The sequence below is a fragment of the Varanus komodoensis genome, unplaced genomic scaffold, assembly GCF_004798865.1.
Source record: "Varanus komodoensis strain SLA01 unplaced genomic scaffold, ASM479886v1 scaffold3, whole genome shotgun sequence".
Classification (NCBI taxonomy): Eukaryota; Metazoa; Chordata; class Lepidosauria; order Squamata; family Varanidae; genus Varanus; species Varanus komodoensis.
This window is the reverse complement of record NW_025335761.1, coordinates 56,174,772-56,198,654: the sequence shown is the minus strand read 5'-3', so window position 1 is coordinate 56,198,654 and position 23,883 is coordinate 56,174,772. Positions and strand designations below refer to the sequence as shown.

At 45.5% G+C, this 23,883-nt stretch overlaps 1 protein-coding gene across 3 annotated transcripts in view; it reads right to left on the bottom strand.

The window, feature by feature from the left end:
• Positions 1–23,789, bottom strand: part of LOC123026434 (inverted formin-2-like) — a 28,451-nt gene extending 4,662 nt beyond the window's left edge. Inside the window, exons 1-14 of one of the 3 annotated variants that reach the window (XM_044436071.1) lie at positions 22,925–23,789; positions 21,684–21,745; positions 19,166–19,268; positions 18,464–18,549; positions 16,610–16,710; positions 14,811–14,881; positions 14,504–14,611; positions 13,553–13,623; positions 12,696–12,816; positions 12,430–12,594; positions 10,961–11,063; positions 8,709–8,870; positions 6,877–7,773; positions 3,472–3,546 (exon numbers count right to left, since the gene is read on the bottom strand). In XM_044436071.1, the coding sequence (XP_044292006.1) occupies positions 3,473–3,546; positions 6,877–7,773; positions 8,709–8,870; positions 10,961–11,063; positions 12,430–12,594; positions 12,696–12,816; positions 13,553–13,623; positions 14,504–14,611; positions 14,811–14,881; positions 16,610–16,710; positions 18,464–18,549; positions 19,166–19,268; positions 21,684–21,745; positions 22,925–23,113 (2,313 nt within the window). In that variant the 5' untranslated portion in view covers positions 23,114–23,789 and the 3' untranslated portion in view covers position 3,472. Of the gene's footprint in view, positions 1–2,738; positions 3,547–6,876; positions 7,774–8,708; positions 8,871–10,960; positions 11,064–12,429; positions 12,595–12,695; positions 12,817–13,552; positions 13,624–14,503; positions 14,612–14,810; positions 14,882–16,609; positions 16,711–18,463; positions 18,550–19,165; positions 19,269–21,683; positions 21,746–22,924 lie in introns of those variants that run through there. The other 2 variants (XM_044436072.1, XM_044436074.1) reach the window with 2 other exon arrangements.
• Between the last annotated feature and the right edge of the window lie 94 nt (positions 23,790–23,883).

Sequence of the window (23,883 nt, the reverse complement as noted above, 5' to 3'; positions counted from 1 at the left end):
ATGTGGGCAACCTGCAACCCACAGGTGGCCCCTGGGAAATTAGCTTGCAGGTGCCCAGCTAAATTTGGTGTTGCCAAATTAAGGCTGGTTGCAGTTGCTCTAGCAGACATGTTCTCTGCGGTTAGCCCTGTGAACATTGTGGCTAAAACGTCTGATAGACTATTCTTGAGGACCATGCTCTCTATGGTCAGCCAGGCAAGTGCTAGAGCATCTCTTAAACATTGCTCTAAAAGGTATGCTCAGGGGACTGAGCATAGAGGGCACAGTGCTAGAGTGTCTAGCGCCAAGAGGTCAGTGTTTCCCCATAGATTTAGGGAGCTAGGCTTCCATGGGACAGTGGGAGAGAGAAGGCTTAATTCTGTCCCTTTGGGATCCCAGGATTCTTGATGGTTCAACCTCAGGGGTTGATTCAGAAGAGGAAAATCTAAATGTGGGTTCAGAGGGATGGTCTTAATCTACACCTTGCTAAAAATAATGGACATATTGGAATCTTGCTCCATATCATTTCCACTTGTGATAATGCACAGTAAAAAAAGAAAAAAAAAAAAAGAAAAGAAAGGCATGCTAAAGAATCATCTTGATCACAGAGTAACTTATTTAGAAATCGTATCATTTCTTTTACCCGGTTATGCTATAGCCGCTTGTAATCAGAAAGCAAAGGCGGTGGAGTAACCATGCAGTTGCAGGGACGGCCATCTTCTTTGTCTCAACACAGGTGAACTCTGAATGAAGCCCCACTGATCGACGGAGGGGCTGGAGACTTCTTGGGGCACCCAACAGCCACGGGGCCCATAATTAGAGTGTAAGGACTAAGAATATTAATTTGGTCAGGGCTCTGGCTAAAGGGGGGTGAACGCTGGAGGACGGCTCGTCAGGGAGGTGCTTGCTCAGCCAATGCACTGGGTCACGCAAGAGATGAGTCAGGTGGGAGTCAAGGAGAGGCACGTTTCCCTCTCACACTCCGTCTCTGGGGAGGCCTGTGTGACATTAAGGATGCCAGAGAAATCCACAGCAGATTCAAATGAGTTTGGATTTGTATGACTCTTCCATGCAGTTTCCGCTTCATTTTTTTCCAAGACACATGGGCTCTGTGGACTCTGCTTTCACTTTATTGAGGGAGGGATTTGCACTAATTGGCAGGTGTGAAAGTACACATTAGCTCTAGTGCACAGCTGTGCAGAAGTATGATCGCACATTGGTTAATGCAAATCAGTGCTAGCTCATATTAACTAATCTGTATTAGCACATCTATGCAGGTGTGCATTAGTGCTTATGCATATTAGTGCATATTAGTGCAAAGAGAGCAACATTAGTTCAGAGCAGCCATTCCCAACACGGTGCCCTTCAGCTATGCTGGATTACAACTACCAGATGGTTGGGGGATACTGGGAATTGCAATCCAACACATCTGGAAGGCAGCCGGTTGGGCCTGGTTCAGTTAATTACTTTTATGCTTTGTTTCACACAAACAAACCTCCCCCTCCCTCACACCCTGTTTCTGCTGGTTCTGCAACTTCCTGTTAAGATGCTGTTTTTACAGTCCTTTGATGGTACCTAGTTTTAATTATCGGGTCTGATTGTCTTTCTTTTGTTTTGCAATGCTGTAAAACAGCTGTGGAAGGGTAGCACAGAAGACTGTGAAATACTAAAGGACCTTCCTGGGTGGGGATTGGGAAGATGGAGGAGAAGCAACGCCAAGGCCTTTATTCTTCTGGAGGCATAAATGTTCAGGCCACATGCCACCCATTTTTCCACCAAGAAGCAATTCCACAAAATACCTTTAAGCATACACAGCAACTTGTGTTTTACGTTTTCACTGCTGTGAATTGAGTTCCCTTCCTTCTTAGGGCCTGGCACCTCATGGCAACATTCCAGCTGCGGACTAGAGCATTCCCTTCCTGAAGCTCGAAAACCAGCAGGACAGCAGAGGTACGAATCAGGACTCCTCACTTCTGGATGAAAACATGAATCCCACCTTCTTGATTCCTGAGAAGGACTTGCATGGAACCATCAGTCCAGTGGAAAGACTGAGGGCATGCAGGGCGCTTGCTGGTCACTGAACTTACTCTAGCAGGAAGAGAGGTGGCTCTGCTTTCCATTTCTTTCTTGCTGGGTTTTTAGATTGTTTTTCGTAACCCAGTCTTTTCATTATTTTGATAAGCAGGCAATACGCTTCACACCCTGTTCTGGGAGTGCGCCAGGTGACCAGGATGGCTTTGGATCCTGTGAATCCACAGTTTCTCCCAGCCTGTCCACAGCTGGTCACCTGCTGGCTCCCTCCATCACTGGAGCACCAACGTTGGGGATGCCCTATCGGTGGACTATCTGCAGCTGCTGGGAGGAGGTTTTTGAGGGTACATCTTCCTCTTTTTCCATGGGGATCCACAGAATCCCACGGGCCCCGAGAAATCTGCAACAACCCATGGGTCCTCCTCGGAGATCTGCAACATTCCAGCAATGTTCTCCCAGGACTGCATTCCTAACGTACTACAGGGCTGTCTAAACCAGTGGTTTTCAACCACCAGTCCGTGGACTGGCACTGGTCCACAAGAGATTTCCTGATGGTCCTTGGGGGGCCACATCTGGCTTGCCACAGACCAGCACGGGGGCTGGCTGTGCTCCACCAACTCTTCCTTGGTTGGCATCACATTTGTGGGGGGGGGTGCCGGTGCCACCGGGGGGCCAGGGAGGGGAGAGATGGCTCGGTGGGAGCCAGCTGGGAGCTATGCCACACTGATTTCAGTATGTTGGTCTTTCGCTGGCATTTTTTGTTGCTCGGCTTCTCTTTGCTTTGGAGAATTTTCCTTTTTTGGTATAGTCTTTGGAAACTAATCTGCAGAATACTGTATTATGTGTTCAGTGCCCTTCTCCCTGCCTCAGCGGTCCCCAGGGTGCTTTTCCCAGTCCCCAGCTCTGGAAAGGCTGAAAACCACTGGTCTAAACAGTATCACTAAACTTTTTCAGCACTGGGCAAAGGGTTGGATTAAAACTTTGCTCATGGTTCTCTTCAGTCATGAAGCTTATTGGGCAGCCCGATCCTATGGCTTCAGAGAAGATGACCGTAACTGAAAGTGCATTTTTACAGATTTTAGGGAATGGAAAACAGGAATCAGACAAAAGGAAGGACGCCTGTTGTTATCCCGACACATCTGACAACATGAAGGGACTGAGCGAGACATTTTCCTGCCAGGAAATGATGATTGGCTGACACAGAGGACTTAGATCTTGGGTTCAGTCCTGAGCAACAGGAGTCTGGTGGCCACTCCAGTAGCTACAGAAATTGAACCCAGGCAGCAAAATCACTGTAAAAAAGCAGCAAATAACAACAACAGCAATAACAATGCACAAATAATTAGCTACAGAGGCAGAAACACAGCTTTATGTGGCAATGATCAATTGCATCATCGGGTGTGCGAAGTCCCAACGCGACGGTTAGTTCACATAGAGAAGGTGCCCTGACGGCTTACATACCTCACTGTATCTCACAAACTCTTTTTGTTTTATTATCTCCAGTATCAACCACCGCTTTTAAGTCAGTGTCAACCACTGCTTTCAAATAAAAGAGAGACACTAAATGTAGCCAGGCGATATTAGCAAAATCAACTGTAACAACATGGTTGTGGGGTTGACATCTATGGGCTGGGGAACAGGGGTGTCGCTTGATTAAAGACATCTTGGCTGATTAATTGTGGGGGTTTTCAGTTGATCAATCAATTAACTGGTTATATTTGCAGACAAGTACACTGTACCTTGGGCGTGAAGGGGAAACTTCACTTTTATAAAATTGATGTAGGTGTTGTACTAGAAGGTTATCGGAAGGTGTGTGAAGAAGCGACAATTGGGAGAACTCTTTTAAATGGGGCAGGGAAAGGGTTAAAGCTTTTTCCTCATCTGCTGCCATCCCAATTCCACTCCTCCTCACAGCTGCTATTTTAGAAGAATAAAATCATACATGCAACACCAAATTATGCATTTAATGTACAGTGTAATTTGGCCTTAAAAGCTACCATGGAAAAGCCAAGCTAATGAATGCAGCAGCTGCTGGAGGGAAAGGACGCCAACTTCAGACTGGCTTGGTGGTTTTTCATTCTGGACTCAAATCAAATTTCGGGTGGAGGACGAACATTGCAAACTTTCCAATGAAGCACTTTCCAACAGAAGCTTGTTTTTGGAACAAATTTGGAGACAGCCTTTTTGCTCTCTATCTGGAGCAGGAGTTTTCACTGTGGGCTAGAATATTTAATTCTAACAAAGCATTTTAGTAACATACAGTATGCTCTGCGGCAAGTTGTCTGGTGATCAATAATTATAAAACATTTTTGTGACTGATTTTCTTTAAACAAGTGCAAAGAATGTTGCCAACATATGAAAAAAAGGGTTTCCATTTTTTCATTATAAAGTAACAGTACATATGCAAATAATTTAACAGCATGAATCCATGTATAAGGCACTGTTACAGTGCTCGGTGGGAATACTTCCGAGAGTCTGCTTCTGTCAGTGGCAGAAATTCTTTTCTCCATGGTTGACAACAACACAATCTGGGCAAAATTAAATGTCTGGAAATCCTGCTGATTTCAGTGGGAGGGAATGATGCTCTTAATTTCTTCACTGAAATCAGTGTGTCAAATGCTTTGCTTTGGCTGATATCTGTCTTTGGTGTTTTCCTACCAAGGTCTTTAGGCTTCTGTTCCACCCTTTTGGGACACTGTGTGTAAATAACATCAGGTGTATGAAAATGCAATTTCCTTCTAAACTGGCAACTTTTAAACTAGACTTTTGGCACTGAGATTGAATTCAGGGATCTAAAAAATATGTTTGCTCTGGGTTTTATTTGTATCATCCTTTACCCATTTATTAAGTATTTAAAGAGAGACCATATTTAAAGAACAATCTAGTTATGCCTTGGAAAATCCAACTGCATGAATTGGGCCTTGTACACACACAACTAATCTGGGTAGCCCAGATGCATTACTTGTTTGTTCAGAACTGAGCTTCCACTGATCTCCATGGGACTTACTTCCATGCAAATATGCCCCAGATGGCATGTGTGGATTGCTTTGTGTGGACTGTCAAACAGTTACAGAAGAATTCTTCTGCTGAATCAAATTAGGAATGGAAATACCAGAAAAAAAATCTCTGATTTAAGAACTAGACTTCCATCCGTTAGTTAAAAGTATTTGTATCTTTAAGAACAGCAATATTTCTGTTTGAAAGGGGGCTCTGATGGGAAGTGGGGAAGAGGAAGATTTCCTCAGACTTTTCATTCAGTTTCTCCAGCCCTTCTCCACTGAGTGTACGGTCCTAGCAGTGGTGGCACCTCTCACCCCTGAGATGCTGGTGAAGAGCAGGAGATCATGCTCAGACTGAGTGTGCTTCAGTCATCAGCATGTAGTTAAATCTTATCGGGTCCATCAGGAAGTCAAATCAGAGTAAAGGCAAATGCTTCTTATCCATACTCCAGCATCTTGTGGTTAACAAAAGGGGGAAAATGGCACTCAGCGGGACAGGAGAGCATGGCGGCCATTCTCAAGTGAGATGAACATTTGGCCTTTGCTCTCGCACTGCCACAGAAGCCAGTGCTAGCAATTTGGATATCGCACTAGTGGGAACGATCTCTGGAGCAATGGGGAGCTAGCGCTTGCTAGCAGAACCCCAAAACGATCACTTTGCGGGTGGGACAAGCCGATGGAGTGCCCTTCTGTGTCTTCTGCTAACATGTGCCACCTGCAGGGATCGTTTTGGCTAAGCTTCTGTTGGACGATGCCAGTGCTGGCTTCCCAGTGCATTGGAATACCTCCTGCAAGTGCAGCAGTAACAGCTTTGGATCCTGCCTAAAGTCTGCAGAGGGCAGATGTACGAGATCTTTGTTTCTGCTCAGAATATGTGTGAGCGAGCCAAATAAGAAGCCCCAGCATGAGCATGAGCAAGGGCAGGTCTGGAAATATTCTTACATGCTTGAACATGTGCTAACATCCCTCTTGTTTCTGTTTCCCACTTCGATTTGTGCATATTTTCCCCACGGACGGAATCCGGCCCAAAACGGAGGAGGTGAGCTCTACCCTAGAGAGATTTGTGCACATTTGAGGGGAACTTGTGGAAATCTGCAGTTTGACTGCTGCTTGATTTGCCCAAGTTTCCTTTTTGCATGGTGAGCTGCAATTCCGAAAGGGAATGGGACATGGGCATGAGAGGAGTAGTGGGAGGAGGTGCTAAGAATCCTGCCGATCTCGAATACTCCTCATTTGTCCAGCTATGGCAAATCTAGACAGCATCCTAAAAAGCAGAGGCATCACCCTGCCAAACAAAAGTGTGTATAGTCAAGGCTATGGGTTTCCCAGTTGCAATGTATGACTGTGAAAGCCGGACCATAAGGAAGGCTGAGCGCAAAAGGATTGAGGCCTTTGTATTGTGGTGCTGGAGGAGACTCCTGTGAGTCCCTTGGACCGCAAGGCGATCAAACCAGTCAGTCCTAGAGGAGATCAACCCTGACTGCTCTTTAGAAGGCCAGATCCTGAAGATGAAATTCAAATACTTTGGCCACCTAATGAGAAGGAAGGACTCCCTGGAGAAGAGTCTAATGCTGGGAACAATAGATGGCAAAAGGAGAAGGGGACGGCAGAGGATGAGGTGGCTAGATGGAGTCACTGGGGCAGTCGGCATGAGCTTAAGTGGACTCTGGGGGATGGTGGAGGACAGGAAGCCCTGGAGGAATGTTGTCCATGGGGTCGCGATGGGTCGGACTTGACTTTGCAACTAGCAACAGCATCAAGGGAGTCTGAGCTTGCTCAAAGCCTCTGTGTAGGACTTCCAAGTTGTGTTTGGGAGGGCATTTGGGTTCAGACCTAACCAGGACCAACTGCAACCAACGTGGCCTACCTGAGTGGCTTTTGCTGTGCCTCTTCTTCTTCCTTCGCTTTGATGAGCCTCTCTGGCCATCCTTTTCCGCTTGTTCCAAAGGTACCGCTGCTGAACATGAGGAGTCAGTCACCGGTTCTTCCGAGAAAGACCTCTCCTGCGAGGTTTCCAGCAGGGAGTCGACAGAGAGTGTTTTGCTTTCTTTCGCTGCCTCTGGTGGCACCACGATCTGGGGGACCGTCACCTCAGGCTTCAGCAGCCCTGGGGTGTTTCCAGGCATTTCCTCTATCCCGCTGTCTATCCTGATGAGGTTGCCTCCCTGGTCCTCGGACTGGAAGGTGCTAGGTGAGCAAACAGTTCTGCCGGTTGTGTCTCCTGAGCCAACTGGCCCAGCTTGACTCATCGAGATGGACGAGTGGCCCGAATCCCCGCTGGCAAACTTTACGAAAGAGCTCGACAACACTAAGTCGTTGTAGTCCACAGCTGCGGTGCTATCTGAGCAGTCCTCCATTCCAGTCCTCTCTTGCAACTTTGCTTCTGAATTGCGACTCACAAACTTCCCAAAAGAGGTCGAACTTTGTGGCAACGCTAAGTCATTGAAATCGATGTTCTGGGTGGAGGAGGCGCCCGTCTTCTCTTGAAGACTTGTGCCGTTTTGTGGCTCTGCACCTCCTTCCAAAGCGAACGAATTTAAAGAGTTCCTCTGAGTACTGGGACGGGTTGGAGAACTCCCGGAATTTCCAACATGGCCAAGGGACCCCTCGGAAGCGGGAGAATCAGCAACAACCTTGTGCTTATCCTCCATGACGGCAGCCTCCAGAAGAGCTTTTCCTGACGGCCCTTGGAGGTGATTTGGTGTCGCCGCGCCATCCTCCTCTTTCTTCGTGTCTTTCGCCACCGGAACACTTTGGCCTGAAACTTGAGAAAATGCACGTACATCAACCCCACTTGGGTCCCTTTTATTTTGTGAATGACCAAATGCTGAGAGGCAAAGAGAAGTCGGCTTGATGCTCCCTGATAGCATCTGACTTACCCCTCCAGCTCTCCCCCCAGAAGCAATCAGGGGGCAAAACCGGAGCTCCTCTGACATGATGCCCTGCAGCTGAGTGTTTGTGTCATCAAAGGTGAGAGAGGATATAAAGCACGAGGGTGGGCAAGGGCCAACGACACGCGCCACTAAAGGCATCACTGCCGAACGAGCAAGGTTTTGTTCACTTATTTAGCAAGTGGGGAGCGCAGAAGGCGGGAGCCGTGCGTCCCCCCAGCCATGCAGCGTTCACGAAAACACCCCTCCCTGCTGCAATGGGCAATGTGAGAAAAGCTCCTGCTGGTGTAACATGGGAACTTTTTTCCTAACACAAAGTGCAGGCTGTGTGTACAATTTCAGGAATAGCCATCCGTAGTGGAAAAGCGCACCCCTTTAAAAGCGAGCATTCCGGGGCAGCCATACAACTCCTTGGAGGGAATGCCAGAGGGTAGAGTCCACCCCAAAGAAGACCCTCTCTCTAGCAGTCACCAAGCTCTCTGGTCACAACAGCAGTCCCATGAGTAGGCTCTGCAATTGTCACACTGAGTCTTTTACCAATTGGAAATAGATTTTTTTTCTAGAAAGAAAAGGAAGGAAGGAAAGGAGGGAGGGAGGGAGGGAACAAAGAAGGAAAGAAAATGAAGAGAGTGAATAAGAGAGAGAGAGAGAGACAGAGAGAGAGAGAGACAGAGAGAGAGACAGAGAGAGACAGAGAGAGAGAATAGCACAACTCTTGCTTATATTAGCAAGCCTGCCAAGAATTCTTTTTGCATGCTGAATAAGAGAGGCTGGTTTTTGCCGGCACTTTCTGGATTTCTTTTCTTACCAGCCTCTTTTCCTTTCTGAGGTTGACTGGGCGAGATTTTGGCAGGGGTGTCTGAGTCAGTCTTGTTCCTGTTAGTTTTCCGCAGCTGGAACCCCTTCCTTATATCTGCTAGCAAAGCATCAATAACACACACCTCTTCTTGCTTCACAGCTCCTTTCTTAACTGTAGTTGGAAATGAAGAAGAGAGTTAGTTGAATTGCTGGAGATGACAGACTCGGACCATTGGATTCTGCTGCATTTGATGGCTGCAGCTCTTTGACTTGTACCTCCCTGTACATAAGAAATAAATCTACTGAAAAACAATACCGTGTTTGAGGTGGGAGAAGGCAGTAGGAATGTTCTACCTGTGTTGGTGCATTCACACCTGCATCGTTGGATGCTGCGGCCATCCACACTGGGGCCCGTGCTCGGGCAACCATCTTAGCCCCATTTCTATCCAATAACTATTTTGTGTTCTGTCTGTTCTAGGGAGTTATGAAAGCAGCCCAGATAGAACGCCCATTTCTGTAATACTGAGTCTGGATGAATCTGTCCATTACACTATTCCTGCAGTCAATTAAATAAAATTGGATTAAAAAAAACCATGCTGACACATTTAAAGTTATTTAAAGGTGATCTAATGGTTTGATGGGATACCTGTGTCTGGTGTTTTAAACAGGTCAATGTTGTATCAAATACTGGACTCATTGCTCATCCATTTTTCAAAATCAAAACTGTATTTCATGTTGCATTTCAAAAACCAGTATGGTTGTTTTTGTTGTATTATGGTTCTATTTGGAATGTTAAAGACTACCTGGAGAGCTTTGATGGATTAGGCAGTTTAGAAGTTTAAAAATGCATATATTCTTTCCATATCAGAAATAAAGAACTGTGACAGATTTTGGTGAATCTGTCTCAAACTGAAATGCAGCCTTACCTTTCTATTGTTATCTGGCACATTGTACATAATCATTAACTTCACCAGCAATTTATAACTCAGCTCAGCTTTATAAGTACCGTTCCAAAGTACTGAGGGTGTTTTTAAGGCTGCATGATGAAAAAGTCTATTGGTGTTACACGGGAAGGCTTAAGCCTGTCCCAAGTTTAAATAAATAAACCCCAATTGTGTTGAAATGTCTCTGCCTTGTTCCTTCTCTGCTCCCTTAAATGGTTTTAAGTTAAGACTGCAATTTTTGGGTCTGCATGGAGAGAAGGCAGAAGGGCAGATTTCCAGCCTTTTGCCAATAATACACAGGCTTCACTGACATGCAAGTAGCAGTCATGATACATCCTCTCTCACTTGTCTGTCTACTGCTTTTAAAAGAGCAACATGAGTGGATGTAATATTGGCATTTCAGGCATGGAGAAAACCAGGACATACCTGTCTACTCTGCAGCTGCCACAGGTGAGGAGCTCTTTCAAGGTGGCAACCTGACTTCAGCACTAACATGGTGAGAATACTCTGAGACAAAAAGTCAGGCTTTTAAGAGCTAAGCACTCAAGGGCCCTGGGCAAAATGGTCTGTTTTAGTTTCTTCCACATTCACGTTTTTGAAATCTCAAATTCTTCCCATCCCAAATATGAAGGACTTTGTAGAAAAACATTGGAATGCTCTACTCCTTCCTGTGTGCAGTCTGTCCTTGCTGGCAGGGCAGAAGTCAAGATGGAGGCAGGGGGTAAAGGATAAAGCCAAACAGGCAACTCGTCTACCCATTTGATCATGAGTACACTTGCTTGAAATGTGTTTTACCTGGTCATGTGCTGCCTCCTTGTTCCAAGTAATCCAACAAGTAATCCTACAGCCAGCCAGCTTCATTCACAATTATTCCTCCCGTAGCAGCAAGTCTGCATGGACTCAAAATCCCTTATTGGACATGCACATGGTAGGCATGTTGTGAGTGGAGCCGGCTGGAGCTGGGGGTCAGACTAGATGGCCCAGGAGACTCCTTCTGACTCACTCTGTTTCTATGTCCTGGGTTGCAGGATCAAATTTGCAAACAAGTAGAATGACAGATACAATCCAGTTCATTTGTCTTTTGGCTGTGCAAGGTTACAAAAGTCTGCTCTGAAGTCGCATTAAGTTCAGTGGGATTTATGCCCAGGTAAGTGGGGTAAAGGATTGCAGCTCAAATCACCTGGACATGGCCCAGACTGGATGAACCAAAGTATGACTGCACTAGCAAGGAGTAAATCCTATTGAATCCCATGGAACTTACTGCCAAATCAGTGGGTATAGGACTGCAGGCTAAGTCAACAGGACTCCGTGTACTCACTGATCTTTCCATTTTCTCCTTTCTGCCTCTTTGCTTCCTCCTCTTCCAACTGTTTCTTCCTCTTCTCAGCCTTTGCTACTTGTTCCTTTCGGTCCTTGTTTTCCTGCCAGCAAAAGAAGCAATCTGCTGGTGAGGATGTTTTGAATGCATCTGAAATGTCCTTTTTTGTTTACTCTACCGAAATCGCACTGATCATTTAGACAGTGTGGGAAGGCAGCAGCTCAGGTCAGAACAGGGGTCTGTGGTAGGCGGATGAACGCAAGTACTCCCTGCTCAACTCTCTCTCCTGCCCTCTGGTGTTCAGCTGTGGTTATGTCACAAACCAGGAAACGGGTTTCATTGCTGCCCACAAACCTGATTTGCATGCCAGAATCATCTCGAAATATTTCATTAATTTAAGGCAGAGTCCTATGCATATTTTGAAGGAAAAGTCCCACAGCTTCCCCAGCAGCCATGCAAGCTGCAGAATGATGGGAATTGTTGGACCTTCATTCTATCTAAACAGGAATAGAATTGTGCCTTTAGATTTGTCTGACCAGGAATAGATTTGTATCTTACCTTTCTTTGTGATCACAAAACTCAAGGCAGCTAGCAGTAACATTAGAACTATAATAATATCTATAACAGCAATATAATAAAAAGGGGGTTGCATGTGTTTTGCGGGAGACATAGCAAATAAAGTAAGAAACAAGTAACTTAAGGGATTGTATATCAGAACAGTTAAAACCCAGCAGTAGCCAACAGGTTGCCAGGAGTCTTTTACTTCAAGGGAGAATTGCGGGACATCCACTGGCTTCTTGTTGAATCTGCAAGATACTCAGGGAAAAATGCCAAAGCTGCCTCTTCTAACACTTGCAGGAGAAAGGCAAGGGAGGGAGTCAGGGATTGGCACAAGCAGATGCGGAATCCTTGGGTGGGAAAACGAGTCCCCAGGGATCCTCTTGCAACTTATAAAATTTACAGAGGATCTGACCCAGCCTTTCCAAAGCTGTGCTCCCCAGGTATTTGGGGTGTTCACTCCCAGGATTCCCGAGCATTGGCTGTGCTGGGAGATGGTCCAGAACAGCTGGGGAGGGCATAAGGTTGGGGAAGCCCAGTCTAGTCTTTCCAACCCTGATAGCAGCCTGCTCAAAGCCAATGCACCAGAATCTAGTTCTTCCTATAAGCAGCCTCAGAAGCCCTTTTCTGAATGATGCCACTTCGGGACAGGAGATGACATGACTCAATGCTCTCCATGTGAAAATAAATTTCCCTGCATACAGAAACACAAAGATCAGGCTGTCGGGTTCTGGCCCATCCTTCCTCCTGCTGGGAAGGAAGGCATTTTAGATATGGAGACATGTTTGCCTTCTCTTCCCCTGACGCTTCTTGCAGCCTCAGGTGGTGCAGAACACAGAATCCAATCCAAATGGTTGTGTGTGAGAATCAGGCCTTTCAACCACACGACTTAATGGGCCTCAAATTCAAACCTTTAATGCTTTGATGAAGAGATCCCGGAAGGTTTTCATGGTGCTAAAGATATCTTCCAAAGACAGTTTGTTTGGGTCCTCACAGAGGTAGTTTGCGAGCTCCGCTTTCTTCATTTCAATGATATCAAACTCGTCTTCCAATTTCTGGTTAGCATTTAGGCTTTCCTGAAAGAGGAGGAGGGCCAAGTTCAAAAAAGCAGTTCATTGACAATATGGAGGAAAGCACCGTCACAGGGTCAAGCCAATCCATTCTATTTTGCGCTGACCTGAATGGCTGTTCCATACTGAGCTTTCACCTCTTCTGTCGAGGAGGACAACTTTTTCTCGAGTTCCCGCAGTTTCTTGACGTTGGAACTGGATTCCGACCGTATCACATCTAGGTTGATCCTGAAAAGGAGCAAGATGTGAATTCTGGCTTCTGTGTCTATTTTATTTATCGTTTTTATTAGATTGATGTCCTGTGTTTTCCTCTTGGAAGAAACCCAAGGTGGTTATATAAAGAAGCCCAGGGAACACAAGAGAGCTAGCTTCTTTTATGTTATTTTACATTAATTTTAATCCGTATTGAAAGCAATTCTTATTGTTTTATCTGTTATATTTTATTGATTTTATAATTTGTTGTACACTGCCCAGAGAGCTTTGGCCAGGGGCAGTATAGAAATGAAATAAATAAAAATAAACTAAAATACTGCAAAGCAAGAGGAAGCAACTTTGGTGGCTTAAGAGGCCCAATTCTCTCTTCTGGAACTTACTTGGGGTAACTTCCTTTCCACCAAAATTTGGCTGCACAATTTGAAAACAAAGCAAATACTCCCTGGGAGATTTTCCGAAGTACCATTTTCCTCAAAAGTAAGGTACATGCTTTGACATACCTCATTTTAAAGGACTATATATCGTAGTTTTCCTGCCATTTCATCAAGAAGTGGAACACACACCCACACACAGACTGGGGCATGCTGTGTCCCGCAGGCCTGATGGAAAGTATGACATTCAAAGATTTTACCTTCTCAAGGTACTGGTGTGATTTATTTGGCAACATCATCTTCTTTCCCCTGGATGACAACTTCTAAGTGAGCGAATCTACTGAAGCACACAAATGCAGACAGACACAAAGCATTCTTACCCAGCTGCCTTCGAAACACATTCAAGATCTTTGGGAAGCTGCAGCAAATCTGTGTGATTTTTTTCTACTTCCTGGATAAAATAAAAAATGGGAAAACCCAAAGGGATTAATTTGTATTCTAACCAGTTTGTCAGTGTTGAGAAGCAGAGTAATTCTAAACCTTGCCAAAGGTTGGCGTAACAGGGATCCACTGAGGGGGCGGTCTGCCAGCTCCTGGAGCTATTGGCCCGCCAATGCCCTTGCAGCAATGAAGCCGGAGCACTCTTGCTCCTCTGGTATAGCCCTCGATCAGATTCCATGCCTACACCAGCCAAGGTTTTCCTACTAGAAAAAAGTGTTTTACAACTTTGAAATTAACAAACTGGCAAATGCGGTATCTATTTTCAGTTGTAGAAATGCCAAGGGATTACTACATTAATTTTATGAATCAAATCAGTTCTAAAAATGGAACATAGTCAGCAGAAAAATACAGCAAATATTTTTTCCCGTCTCCATGTCATTGCTTCCAATCTTTTAATTAAAATTCTGGGAACAATATACAGAGTCCTAGACAGTTTATATTACATTAAACAATGTTATGATGAGCTGCACCAATCCGAAGGCCATAAAATATTACACAGACGGAGGACTCCAAATTATACACTCTAAGAAATGGGGAGCGGGATATATGTCGAATTTCCCAGTGAGAAACAGTGGAAAATAACCCAGTTTGCACTCAACGGTAGCAAACTGTGAGTCAACTAATTTAATCTCTGATTTGCTGGGCTGCGTACCATGGTAGAATTCATGTTTTGCACAGTCAACAATTGTTGATATGGCCCAGTTGTAGGTTGCTGCTTGAAATGAGAACCTGGACACTTTGGGTTATTTGTGGGTTAAACAACCCAAAGTTAACCTATGATTAATCAACTTATGATATGCCACTGTGCCCAGTGAATGGACTCAATATACCTCCAGAATATGGTGCAGAAGAGTAATACGAGTCTGGTTTGCTTTGGTTTCTGTTAGCTTGAGCAACGTGCCAATTTTGAAGCCATCAGCATCTCCTGTGTGACTTCCCTAAGAAAGAAAAGGCACAGGAAAACATGAGCAATTCTTTCTGCAATCGCAGCTGCTTAAGCACTATATTTTAGTTAAAGAATTGTGTCTTATGCTTAACAGTTTACACTGATTTGATTAGTTCATTTTGTGCGTGTATTTACAACACCCAAGAAGCCCATACTCATTTTTAAAGGGTCATTTTTAAAGGATTGCTCACATAGTTCAGAAAGTTTCCAACTTTGAGAATCAGTTGACAGAAAACGGGCAATCGCTGGCTTGTGAGGAGATCTGGGGGAAAAGCAGAGACACATTTTAAACAGGCACAACCTGAGCAATTTGAACACAGATAGCTTGGTGCAAACGTCAAAGTTGTTTTCATATTTGCTGTGCAAAAGCCAGGAGCACTATGAAGACCAGGAGAAGGGATGGGTGAGAAATTTGTTCCATTGAGGGTTTGTAAAAAAATGGATTTAAGTTATTCACACCTCCTGGAACTAAGGCAGTGCCATTCAGTGCAGCTGACTGAAACCTCCTGAACCTGGAGACTTCCAGGCATCTTATGGAGGGTGGAAGAAGAGTGAAGGTCACCTCTGTGCAAAACACTGATTCAGACAACACAGACAACTGATTCAGGCTGTTGTGTGTTTGGAAGAACAGAGGATACACTATATTATGGTACAGCCTCACATCCCCTTCCCTTGGGATGCCCTCTGACTCCAAGTTCAGTCTTCCAACCGCAGAGCCACCGTCAGCAGGGAAAGAACTGTGCTGGCTTTGAGGGCCCAGGGAGGGTACTCTGGATTCAGAGAACCTGCTCCAACCTTGGAACACATTTCCAAGGTAGGAGCTGGGGCTCTGAACTATCCTATGGCTGTCTCAGTAGCATCCAGTGGTCATAGGACTGTGTCCAAAGGGAGCTGAGATAGAGTTGCACAAAGAATTTGCATTTTGCAAGCTTTCCAATGCACGGGAAAAATGCACACAAAAGAAAAATGGCATCACAGCAGCTCAAAAAAGCATTTTTAAAAAGCAAAGCACACTTTTAAAAAATCCATACAAAAATGAGTACGTTAGGGGAAATGCACACAGAAAATCCATTTATTATACCTCTGATATCTGAAGGACATTGAAGCTGGTGAAAGGGACTTGGGTGTGGGATGGAGCTGAGCCAACCAAGTCAGCCTGCTCTCCTCCTTTAGTGATTTAGCCGTGTGGGAGGCAATTGCCTGAAGGAGGCTCTGGTTGCTATGCAGATGGGATCAGTACACTGCATACCAAATAGAAAATGGCTCCACTCCATTTCAAATAACCTGCATTAGCCTGATCCGGAGTCACAGTGTGGGCACACACTACCCAAGCTGGGTCTGCACCTTTGCAGGAGCAGACATGAATCTGCAAGAACTGGCCAGCCCCGTCTTCCCTGGCTTGGTGCCCTCGGGTGCAACTCAGCATGGCTGGCCGGGGGAATGCTGCGAGGTGCCATTTTGGATGCCAGGAAGCACTTCCTGACAGTTAGCACCCCCAGCGTGTGGAATGGGCTTCCACGGGAGGTGTTCAAAGATCGGCTGGACATGCACGTGGTAGGCATGTCATGAGCGGAGCCGGCTGGAGCCAGGAGTCACACTAGATGGGCTGGGAGGCCCTTCTGACTCTCTGTTTCTGTGTTTCTACATCAGCAGGACTTTGCTTTGGGGAAGCCTGGACTAAATCTTGCAAGACCTGGCCATCTAGAAAAGTTGTTGCTAGATGCGAAGTCGCAGCCGACCCATCGCGACCCCGTGGACAACACTCCTCCAGGCCCCCCTGTCCTCCACCATCCCCCGGAGTCCACTCAAGCTCACGCCGACTGCCCCAGTGACTCCATCCAGCCACCTCACCCTCTGCCGTCCCCTTCTTCTCTTGCCATCAATGTACTGAAGTTTGATTTCTTGGGATATCCAAGTTGGGAAGGAACTGGCCCTTCCTCAGAATACTCAGGCTACGAAGGCTACACTGAGGAGTCAAGAATTCATTTACCTTCACAGGCCCTCCTGACTGTTTCTGCTTTGGGCTGAAGCATCTCCAGCAGAACGGTGGTCTCTTCACAGACCAGCATGCACTCTATCCGCAGCTGGTAGCTGGAAGGGAGGATAGGATGGGCACCACATCAGCATTCATCAAAACTAGGGCGGACCTCTTTCGGGCTGGATTTTGTTCAGGAGCAGAGAAGATCAATGCCATGTTATGCTCCATAGAAGCAAAAATGACAGCACTGAAGCCTCATACTTTGGTTTCAGCATGAGAAGGCAAGACTTGAGAAGAAGGTAATTGTGCTAGGGAGAGCCAGTGTGGTGTAGTGGTTAAGAGCATGGGACTGGGACTCAGGCGATCTGGGTTCTAGTCCCCGCTCAGCCATGGAGCCAACTGGGTGACTTTGGGCCAGTCACAGACTCTCAGCCCAGCCTACCTCACAGGGTTGTTGTTGTGAGGATAAGATGGAGGAGGAGATGTAAGCTGCCTTGAGCCCTTTGTAGGAAAAAGGCAGGATATAAATCGAAAAAAATAAAATAAAAAAAAAGCTGAAGGCAGAAGTTGAAAATGAAGAGTGAATATGAGATGGATTGATTCCGCAAGGGAAGTCACAGCCGTGACTTGACAAGAACCGAGTAGAGCTGTCAGGGAGAGCCCCACGGTGTGGAGGACACTCATTCATGGAATCACCATAAGTCGGAGATGGCTTGGTGGCAGGTCACAACGACAACATCTAGCTTGGTTTCGCCACAGTAGAGGGTGGGGGCCGCCAGGTGTGCGTGGACAGAAACAGCCATGGTGGGTCACACGTGAGACACATCAGTGGAGGAGAGGCCTATTAGCTGCAGCAGCCAAATGGAACGGCCAAGTCCAGACCTGCTATACATCAGTATTCTCTGTGGGCTGAACATATGGCACGTCGGTGTGAGAGCCGGTGTGGTGGCTGGAGAGCAGGGATGGGGACCCAGGAGATCCAGGATCTAGTTCTCACTCAGCCATGGAGGTCACTAGGTGATTTTGGGCCAGGCACAGATTCTCAGCCCAACCCACCTCACAGGGTTGTTGTAAGGATAAAAATAGAGCTATGTCAGCCACTTTGGGTTCCTCACAAGAGGAAAAAAAGGTGAGATATAAAAGAATGTAATAATAATGATGATGAAAATGTCTTACAATGAAGGGTGCCAATGAGTTATTCATTTCGGTGCCCGGCCAAAACCTTTTTGTTTATCTAGTATTTTAAGGGTTCTTTTATCATACAATTGGAATTATTTTATTACATATTTTAATACACTGTATTTGCATTTTAATGTGCTGTTACGTTTCTGGTTTGTAAGCCATCTTGAGATTTGTTTAAGGCAAAAAACCCCAGGATAGTTATGTTTTAAATAAAACAATAAGGGGCTGATGAAGTGGGGGGTGTTTGTTTTGGCTCAGCCGTAGTGTTTCCACATGACCAGAGTTATTTTATTCTGAGAGTAAATTAAAGCATGCACCATTTTAATCTATTAAAAGAAACCTTTACTTACTCCAAAAGGTGTCCCCAATGCATGTGACTGTTCATTTTTCTCAATGCAGGTAATCTGCAAAAACGGCACCCTGCAAGCACCCTCTGCGTGAGGCCACCCCCTAAGCGCCTCTTGCTTTTGATATATTACTGTTACTAATATGCAAACTTAAAATGATAGATTAATAATCTAAGATGTATAATCAAGGGCACAATCCTGGGCATGTTTAGAAACGTTTAGATTCATCTCCCAGCATTCCCCAGCCAGCCTCGTCTATCTAAACATGCATAGATTTGCATCCTATTTTTTTAACTGGGAAACAGCTCTATTTAAAAGGAATAAGAATTCCTCTTACCTAGGAACACCAAGGAGCAGAAGATAGAACTGGTCTGCATTTGATAATTTCTCCTTGTCTTCTTTGAAAGATTTCAGGTTCTCTATCTAAGAAAAGAAGGATCAAGTTCCAACAATACAATTGCCTTTAATTGTGGCTGTGTGTATTGCACATCATGAAAACCATGTCATCTTAACAAGAATTCAACAGCTTTTGCTGCTCCCTTTCATGAATCACAGCTTGTTGAGGCATCCAAACCCAACAAACTGTGGGTAATCTTAACTATGGACTACAACTATGGTTTGTTTGAAATAGTTTGCATTCTCTCCCTCCCATCTTATAAAAATAAGGCAAAGCACGTAGCCATTGTAAGCAGCCACTGAACAAATGCAGCACTGCCCCTTCACTTCGTATCCAGAAAAGGACACCTGGAGCCCCCCAGGTTCACTTCACCAGCCACTTTCTCTATACCTTTCTCTAGCTTGGCAGTACAGAAATTATCCTGTCTTTCAACCAGCTTGGAGTCATGCTAAACTGTGTTTTGCCTGGAATAGGAAGCAAAAACGCTGAACTTGTCATAATAGCTGCAGCAGGGGAGGAGAAATGAGTATAAGGGAATGCAAGGAGATTGGCCCCCCCTCCCCCCATCAAACAAACCATTGTTTCTCATGCACTGCGACACAAAGAACCAGAGTTTGCCTGGTTTCATTCAGGAATTCTTACTTCATGCTTTTCTGGCAGGAGTTTAAGCAGCTGCTTCAGGACCTCGACATCAAACTTGGTTCGGTCATCGTTCTGAATCATGTCAACCACCTCCTGATTTGGACTATGGATAAATGAGACCGCTGATTAGATTGGAAGCAATATTCAATTCCTTTATAAAAACGATGAATGGGGAGAGTTGAGTTGAGGGGCGTGAGAATCTTAAAGACACCCAACAAAGCAGGTTCTAACAAACAAAAATGCCTTTTTCTTAAGTGGGTAACAAACTTAACAGAATTCATTGCCATGAGATGTACTGATGGTCACTGACAATTCTGTGTTTTAAAAGGAATTAGATCCATGGCAGCTTTACAGATGTGACTTTGATTATCTTTGAGTAACAGACAGCAGGGACAAACTATAGGTGAGGCCTGCTGCTCTCCAGGGAACCGCAAAGGGGGGGAAACTTTCAAGGAAGACCTGCAGCTTACATTGAGCATAACATACGGATGAATAGCAGGCATCTTATCCAGGAAGGAAAACAAGTGCAATCAAATGCCGCAAGAACACATTAGCACTGATTCAGTGATTCTTGGCAGATCACCTGCACCGGGCTTCCCAAACATGTTGGATAACAATGCCCACTAAAGAAGCTGGCTGGAGAGGGTGGGCATTGCCATCCAAATACTGGAGAGTGCCAGGTTGGGAAAGCCCGGCCTGCACAGAGCTCTCCTACTTGCTTCGACAGAAGTTCCAGAACTGTCCGCATTGTTGACTGAGTTCCCAGTATTAACTGGGCTTTCTGGCGCTCCTTGCAGTCATCAGAGCACAAATCATGTTCCAGATGCAGGACAATGTTGCAGTTCGATGGGCAACTGTATCTGGAATCTTGCCGAAATGCACAAGAACTGTGTGCACAAATGACTTACTTACAAAATTGATATTTATTTATTTATTTAGGATATTTGTATGCCGTCCTTTGCAAAAGCCTCAGGACGGCTTACACAAATAAAATACAAATATCTAAGATAACTTAAATAAATTAACGACTCACTCTGCCTGCAATTAAAATATGATGATAAAATTCAATATTAAAACTTATTAAAATATTGATTAAATAAAAAGGTCTTAACCTGGCACCGAAAAACATATAATGATGGCACCAGGTGGACCTCTCTGGGGAGCGCATTCCACAGATGGGGCGCCACTGCAGAGAAGGCCCTCCTCCGGGAACTCTGTCTTCTAGTATCTTTCACAGAGGGTTCCCAGAGGAGGGCTTCTGCTGCTGATCTCAGGGGGTGGGAGGGCAAATAGGGAAGAAGGTGTTCCTTTAGGTATCCTGGTCCCAAGCCATTTAAGGCTTTATAGGTAATAACCAGCACCTTGAATTGAACCCAGACTTCGATGGGAAGCCAGTGGAACTGATAGAGGACTGGGGTTATATGAGAATAATGCCCAGTCCCCGACAGCATCCTGGCAGCTCTGTTTTGCACCATCTGAAGTATCCGGACTGTCTTCAAGGGCAGCCCCACGTAAAGCGCGTTACAGAAATCCAGCCGGGAAGTAACCAATGCGTGTGTTACTGTTGCTAGACAATATTCTGGTCCATATTCCCATATGGAGCATTTGGAGTGGTGTACAATTAAAAAAGAAAAGCAGGTAAAGCCTATGTTACAAATGCTATCAGGAGAACCGTGGTTAGATCAGGAGGGCTTCCTGAAGCCTCTGCCTTCATGTCATGAGCGAAGCTGGCTGGTGCTGAGGGTCAGACTAGATGGCCTGAGAGGCTCCTTCTGACTCGTCCAGTTTCTGTTTCTAAGTCAATGTGTTTTCAGGTGGCAACAAAAACATTATGGCCTTGGTGCCCACCAGATCTCCAGAGGCAAGGAGTTCCACAGAAATGGAGCCACTATGCTGAAAGCCCTTCTCTGGGTGGACTCTGTTTGGTCCATCAGAACTAGCAGGGACATGCTATCAGGTGACCTCGATGGCCAGCAAGCTGCCCACGGAGAAGGCACTGTCTCAGGCATTCTGGTCCCAAGTTGTTGAGAGCTTTGTACTCTAGTACCAAACCCTTCAACTTGGTGCAGTGGCGATTGGCAACCAGTGCAGTTCTCTCAGCAAAGTAACTGCACGCTGAGGAGGGGCAACTCTGAACAACAGCCAAGCCGTTGCATCCTGCACGCCCTCCAAATTATGGATCAACTTTAAGGGCATCCTTACATACGGCCTTACATACATTTTGCAGCCTGAGGTCAATTGCAAATAGTCCCTTTCCCTTCCCAAATCCAGGTGCAAACACGCAAGACCAGCTGAGTTACTTGGGCTCTAGAAGCAGAAATCCCGGGAGCGCTGCACCTCCACAGGTTGGCAACAAAACCGAACAACACGTTACATAAGCCACCACTTCATGCCACTCAGGAGCCTTGTGGTGTCTGCCTCACTCTTGATAATGGGAAGGCTGGAGGTGGTAAAGTTGCTTTTTCGGTAAACGCGCAGTCTTCTAATGTGCTTTTACAATCATGAAAGGCTATCTCACCACTTAAATTGCTTCAAGAAGATGTTCAAATTGAGACTCTTCTTGGAATCCAGAAATGTGATCTGTTTCGAAAAAAGGAACACATTTTAAGTTCTGCTGCAGTCAACACAGCAGCAGGGGAAGGAGGCACGCCCCTGTTGGGGGGCTCCTGATCCACTGCAGCTTGCATGCTGAGCTTTGTAGGAGCTACCTATGGTGCTGAACTGCATCAGGTTCAATATAGGTTCACCGACTCCAATGCAGGATCAGCACAATGGAGCACCATCGCTAGCTCTTGCAAAACTCAGAGCAAAAAATGCAGTGCATATGGGACCCCATGGTCACAGGAAGTGAATATGAGGTTAAGCAGCATCTCAACATCAGGGAGGGGCAAGTTCAGCAAGCTTGATGCCAAGTACCTGCTTTATGCATTTGGCTACAGGTCCATAAATACTATTGGAAGACATGTAGGGCAGTAACTTGTCTAAAGTTAGGCAGATTTGGTCAGTGGAAGAACACCTAAAAAAAATGAAGCACCCCTTTCGGTGAAACAGAAAAACTATCAAGTGGGTCTTGATCAAATTAAGGCAAAACTTGCCCTGAAAGTGGAAACTGTGAAATCGAGACTGTTGCAATTCAGGCAAGTTATAAGAAGGCAAGACTCACTGAAGAAGAAATCAGTGCTAGGGAAATTGGAAGGCAGAAGAGGAAGGGGAAGATCAGCTCTGAGATGGATCGATTCTGCAAAGGAAGCCACATCTTTGGGGTTACGAAAACTCAGCAGGGCCGTCAAAGGCAGGACATTTTCCTTCATCAGTCAGAGATGGGTCGATAGTACAACAAACATAGTAACATGTTTTCACTATATGTGCATCTTTCTGTGTGTTGTCTCTTTGCATGCATACGGTTTCATAAGGTTGATAAACTGCTTAGAGCTTTGGCTATTGGGTGGCATAGAAACGTAATAAATGAAATGAATAAATGAAAAAGCACTTATGTTCTTCAGGCCTCTGTTACTTTTGCTGCTACTAAGCAACACAACTACCTCTGGTATTCATATGCACATGAATAATCTGTTAACACACTCATGTCCCACAAGGGTCGGGGGAAGCCACTTCCTCCCAACCTGGAAAGCGTCTCTGCCTGGTTGCCTGGGGGACACCCTTGATGGCTACAGGTGAGTGCACATCCAACAGTACCGACACCTGGGCAGAGGACTCATCATCGAACCATCATCCGGAGGAAGCAAAGCATCTTCATACCTCCTTTGGCTCTGTCTTCACAGGGGCCACTTCTTTTGACTTGGGCTTCGTTTGTGGGAAGCAAAACAGCTGCTCGATGCTTGTATAATCCGGCTCAATGGTTTCTTCACTATTGCTCGTCACGGAAGCCCACATGGAGTGACCCTCTGAAAAATACAAGGCGTTCTGTCTGGCTGCATCTGACAACATTATGTTCGACAGCTTCCTTTGAAATGATTGTGCCTACTGAAGCATCTGCACAGAAAAGGAACTTGACTGGGGACAAGAGCACAGGGGGAGGGAACAACGGCTTACCCTACAAGAAAAGAGCTGGGAATAAAAAGGCCCAGAACTATGGGCATTTGTTGCTGGTGGAATCTATGAAGTTACCTTATATGAAATCAGGCCATTGTTCTTCCTTGCCCAGGGAGTGGTAGAGAGTGTGGACTTCAGTCACCATGTTTCTGACCGTTGGCCATATTGACAGAGGCTTATGGGAAAGATCTGGACATCTACTTTCTGTTAACCCTTGATTTAACAGGTGATGTTCTACTAGTGAGTTTGTTTAGTTTCAGGCTCAGCTTCCTCAACCTGTGTTAACCTTAGTTTTTTTAAACAGGGGAGAGGCCAGGGATGAAATCGTCTGCATTCAAAACACTGAGTTCTGACCGTAACCCAGACTGATTGGAAAGAGGGCCATTCATGACATGGAATCAGTGGCTTGCACAATGAACTTCAAAGTCCTAGTGAATCAACGCTTAACATCCCAGGGTTCTAGAGGAATTCAAAGATTCTATCTTTGATGCTGAATTCCTTCACAGTCATGCAGATCCCTAACCTGCATGCTTAGCATTTGACTTAACCTTCAACAACTTTGCAAAAAGCCCCCACACCGCTGAATTAAGTTGTCCAGGCATAACCTAGCAGATATTAATATGAGGGTTCTTCAAAAAGTTTCCACACTTTTTAAAACTATTAAG